The sequence below is a fragment of the Pygoscelis adeliae genome, unplaced genomic scaffold, assembly GCF_000699105.1.
Source record: "Pygoscelis adeliae isolate BGI_AS28 unplaced genomic scaffold, ASM69910v1 Scaffold103, whole genome shotgun sequence".
Classification (NCBI taxonomy): domain Eukaryota; kingdom Metazoa; phylum Chordata; class Aves; order Sphenisciformes; family Spheniscidae; genus Pygoscelis; species Pygoscelis adeliae.
The window spans coordinates 1,017,532-1,022,695 of NW_008824723.1; the positions used below are offsets into that span (position 1 = coordinate 1,017,532).

General features: G+C 43.2%; 1 protein-coding gene across 1 annotated transcript in view; it reads left to right on the forward strand.

Moving 5' to 3' along the window:
- The first annotated feature begins 4,619 nt into the window (after positions 1 to 4,619).
- WDYHV1 (WDYHV motif containing 1) overlaps positions 4,620 to 5,164 on the forward strand; it is a 16,920-nt gene continuing 16,375 nt past the window's right edge. The window contains exon 1 of the mRNA XM_009323372.1: positions 4,620 to 4,648. Coding sequence (XP_009321647.1) covers positions 4,620 to 4,648 — 29 coding nt within the window. The remainder of the gene's footprint in view (positions 4,649 to 5,164) is intronic.

Below are 5,164 nucleotides of genomic sequence, written 5' to 3' on the forward strand. Positions count from 1 at the left end.
AAATTCCTAGGAAAACAGGAACATATTTATCTGAACCATGTATGTTGAGCTAAGACAGAAATTCTGCCTCATTTAGGCAAGTTTATTCTGTAACTCTCCTGACTTGACAGTGGTGCAACGAACAGCAGGTAAGCCTTGAACCACTTCTGCACCAAGAAGTAGCTCTCGGAAAAAAAAAAACAAACAAACAACTTCCAAAGCTAAAGCTCCCCACTGCCACACTTTTCTTGTGGACAACTTGAGCTTAATACCCTTTGAAAAAATTATTGAGGCAAAGCCTTTCATATAAACTTAGTGTTTCATGAAAAAAACCCCAACAACCTTTTATTTCAAAATTGATTCAGAGGAGTGGTCAAGCTTGACCTTGCATGTCCTGGAATTAAAATATAGTTAGCAGAGTTTTTCTCCTATCTCTGTTCCATTTATGACTGCATTTGGAGGGACTATTAAAAGATTTCCTTCAGGAGGACGGCATTTATCCATAGGAAACCAAAGGGAACTAAAGATACACTTTTTTTTTTATGGCTGTTGATCTTGTTCACACTGGTATTTCTGCAAGAAGCATGAGTACTATCACTTTTACTATGTGAGGAAAGCTGTGATGACCATGAGAGGTGGCTTGTTCAGTTTACAACCCAAAGTTTTATTAAGAATACGCCAAACTAAATCTCACAATGAAAAGGGCAGAAAACAGACCAGATTCTTCTACTTCTTGACACTAACTTTACCAAGAAGTACTTTCATTAGTAGTTGATGGAGATGATGACAGAAGCATGAAGAAGGTCGCTACAAGAGGACAATGATGCATGTGCAAGGCCTTTGCAGGGCCACACAATGAGAGCTGCGGCCAGCCGCTGCTGAGGGGTCAGCCCTGAGCCACAGAGCTGGGCAATCCTGTAACTGTCTGACTGTCTTCTCTTCAGTCAACCTTGAACAAGCCATCCCCAACGTTCACCTGACAACTTCTCATGATAAGACAGACCTTTTGCACGATGAGGGTGTCAATCACCTTTCCTTTGTCGCTCATTTTAAAGAGCACCTCCCTTCCTGCATGCCTCCAGACTGGTGGGGCGAGGCCTCATGAGATGCCTCCCATAGCTGGCTTTTGAATTTAGGCATCTGAGATGAAACCCCTAAAGATATTTTCTGCTTCTCAGATCCAGCATAGATAGATGTAACAAGACCTAAAGCTTAATGAGAGGCAGTCTGATCTGTCAGTCACCTTTAACATTTTTCCTCTCAAGGGTTTAAGAAAGAAATCGTTAACAGGAAGCCTTTCAACTAATTTTTAATTTTGCAGAGCCCTAGGTTTATTTGAAGAAGGCAGGTTTTTGTGCATGCTCACACATAGGAGTATATAAAGACTTAATCCAATACTTTCAGCATTCATCACTGAGAGAATTAGAAAAAAACCCCCTAGACCAAGAAATAATTACGTTCTCTCACCTGCAAATGTACTCAATAGTATTCCCACAGCAGGTACGACTATGGCTTATATATCATCCTATAAAACCTATAGGCATGCCTGGGAACTACCTGTAACGTTACGTTATGTGATTAAAGGATAATCTGCATAAACAAAAAGCAGTGGAGAAGCACCGGCAGGCAGAGGCACCCTGGTAACGCAGCGCTGGGGGAGCAGCCCAGCCCCACTCCTCGTGAGGCCATCGGTCAGCCCAAGGCCTGGCTCCAGGGTGAGGGACCCCCCCAGGGACACAGGCGGGAGAGACCTTGGGGGTCACCTAACAGACCGAGTGAGGGCCTCTGCCTAGAAGACGACTCATTGTGGGATGCTGATCACCACAGTCTGTTCTGGCTTCTTAATTTATTTAACGGCATTTCTATCTGTGTCCTGGGGTACAGAGGTCCAAGTGCCAGCACCGGGACAAGGGGCCACACCTCCTCACAGCCTGTGCCATCGCTAACAGACACCAAGCCAGCATAGTGAGGGTTAGAGTTTTGGGAACCAGGTACTGGAAAGGCCACGAGTCTGGGCCAAACACTGGAGAGACCGGGGAGGGGACAGGTCTGAGCCAAGTGCTGGACTGGGGGGCAGCTACTGGAGAGGCCATAGGTCTGGGCCAGGGACCTGCCCATGTCTGTGCATGAGGTGAACTGGGAGACCAGGCCACCCGGGGCCAGTTACCGGTTTGACCGAGTGTCTAAGGACAGTTACAGAAGGATATACATAGTACATGCGTGAGTGAGCGCACACATGGGGTCTAAATACCAGCAACTGGAACAGGGCTGTGCACCTCTGGGGCTTACACACCCAGCTGCCAGCCCCTGGGGAGACCCAGGCGTCTGGGAGCAGCTACAGACAGACTGGGTGCCCAAAACCAAATAATACAGGGATCCATATTACATATATGCATCTCTGCATGTATTTTCCCACTAAAGGATTTTCATCCTGATCAGCGAGAGAGGGAAGAAGGGTCAGGCCATTTGTACTGTTCATAGGCCTACCAGATTCAGCTACTCCGAACATACAGCACTTTCAAATACGCACAACTAAGCACGAAGCTTTATTTCTAAATACATTATCACTTGTGAAATTAGACTTCAAAGTTGGGAGCAACTCTGGAAGATTTAGCTTGCTCCAAGATACATGAGTTATAACCGCCGCTTTAGATATTTCTACTTCATTGATCTAGAAGTAAACATTCCTTGGGAGAAATCTTGAAGGTTTGCCGTATCAGTTAGAAGATGACTGCAATAATACACTTCACAAATCTCTGGGCAAATCCCAGACTGAAAGAAGAACAAACACTTAGAGAATGTCAGCGCAGATGTTAGGAAAAAAAAAAAACAGTATAGTGACCCGGGAAATCTACTTATGCACTTGTTCACTTTTTTTAATGTATTTTTAATGCAATGTTCACAATATAATAATTGTGATATTCGTTATCCTCTGTACTGTCTTTTTACCTTAATCTTGGCTCAAATTAGGACACAGGCAAAGCAGTAACAATGTATATTGCTAACTCTGACCATCCTTCATTCATAGGAAGGCATCCCAGTTCGGTGAGATGGCAGATACCAAGAACCATTAGGTTAACTCCAGCAAGCTGCCAGCAGAGCAAGAGTAACTAACTCTTATCAACCCTATCAAGCTGAAAAAAACCACACTCAAGAAGTGAAATTCAGTAGAAGCAAATGGCTAAACTGGAAAGATAAGGCAACTGGGTGAAAGAATTTTGTAAAGTATTTCAAATTTTGAAAGCATTTCATATTTTGTTACTTTTCTCATACTATAGGAAGCGATCAGCAATTGTTTCTAAAAAGTCTTTTTACAAAAATTGTGTTTAGCTATCTGGTATCTCTGAGGAAGTAACTCTATGTTGAAGTACTATCAGAACAGATAAATGTGCTTAGGCCACAAGGCTGTGAGCTCTGATGCTGAGGTCCCTGTGCAGATAAGTCTGAAGGCTTAGCCTGGAAAAGTGCCAGTTTCCACTTTGCTCAGAAAAAAAGGGAACTCTGGAGCACACTGCCTTCAAATACAGGTCACAAGACAACAATCTTGTTCAGCCTGGGGAATTATACCAGGGTTATAGACCTGTAGATATACAGCTTCCAAAGGGACAGTAACCACTTCGGATCTGCTACGGGACTCCTTGGGACTGGAAACCTGGAAGAGGATAAACCCATCAGATGCCGGTTTACCTCAGACCTTCTGCCGTATGGTCCTTACTCTCTACGGATGAAATAAGCTAAATAACTAGAGATAAATTATGTGCTGATATCAGAAAAACTGCAAAAGCTGCCACCAACAAGTCCTTGCATATCAACAAGATAGGAAAGAGGCATTAGGACTTGAACATGCATCATCATCATCTCTTTCGTCTCAGGCACTTCTGTGCTGTCTCTGCAGTTCGAAAGCTCCAGCAAAGCCCGGCCACCCTACAAATGAAGTAAGAATGACTCCATGCCTCAAAGCATGGGAAAGGTCTGGAAAAAGGGGGGAAAAAAGAAAGAAAATAAATAAAGAAACCAAAACAAGGAAGAGCCTTACAGCCAGTTTCATAATGATGATTCTGCTTTGGTTTCAGTAAAAAGTTTACATTTAGCTTCCTCATTCCTGTTCTCCACACTGAAAACACATGCCAGCTGCTTTATCTGCCTAACTTTGCACAGCCTTCCCCCGTGTGCAACAAGCAGCCAAATTCCCTGTAGCCTCTGACAACCGTTTCTAGTGTAGACTGCAAAAGCAAAGCAGTGATCTTTAAGCAGATTCCATGACTGTCTGCAAAGAAAAAAACCCAAAAAAACAAACCATCCCAAGGATTTCTTCCTTCTTAGTTCAGTAGTCTTGAAAATAATGAAAAAAAAAAAATTAATCCATACAACTGAAAATCCTGAAAGAGTTCTGCTGAAAGGAAAGAGAGTGCGCTACAAGCATCGCTCCAAGGCAGGGCTCCCCTGAAGAGCAGACCACTTCTGACTTGGATCTGGACTGCCTTTATTTGTCATGGAAATGCAGGACACCCTGCGGAGAAGAGCCTGACTTGGAAAGAGCAGAGGAGAGTTTTAGCTTTTGAAGGCTACATTAAAAACAACGACCTTTTCAAAGTGAAATGGTTCCGTTATTAAAGTAGCAACACTAAGGTGCAGAGAGCATGGACTACTTAACATCCTTTATAATCACGTAAGTTGTCTCTTTTCTACTAGGGTAGATTAAAATTATGAAAAGCTTAAGTAAAATTTTCACCATTTTAGGTTACTCACATAAGTGCTTTAATTAAGTACAGATCAGTCCTGATTTCTAAACAGAGCTTTGTTTTTAAAGCATCCAAAGTAGCACCTATATACACTTGACCGAGCAGTATTTCACAGGCACTTCAGGCCAGCTAGAATGCAGTTATAGGCCACGTATGTTTTGTGTCGAGCGCTGTTTTTGATGCATTTTTGTCATCAAAACAGCGAGTGCTCTCTCTATGAGCGTTACCACAATTAAAGTAAAGCGGTCTCTAAGATCTTTCTAAAATAACTTTTTAGGTAACAGATATAATCAAAACAAACGGGGAAGGGGAAATACTGATAACACACCAAACCATAAGGCTATGCAAAAAGTTTATAGTCACAGGGCTACAGGCGACCCAGTGGCTGCCTCAGCACGCTGTCACTGGTCCCCCGGACCAGAGATTATGCCGAGCCCCCCTTT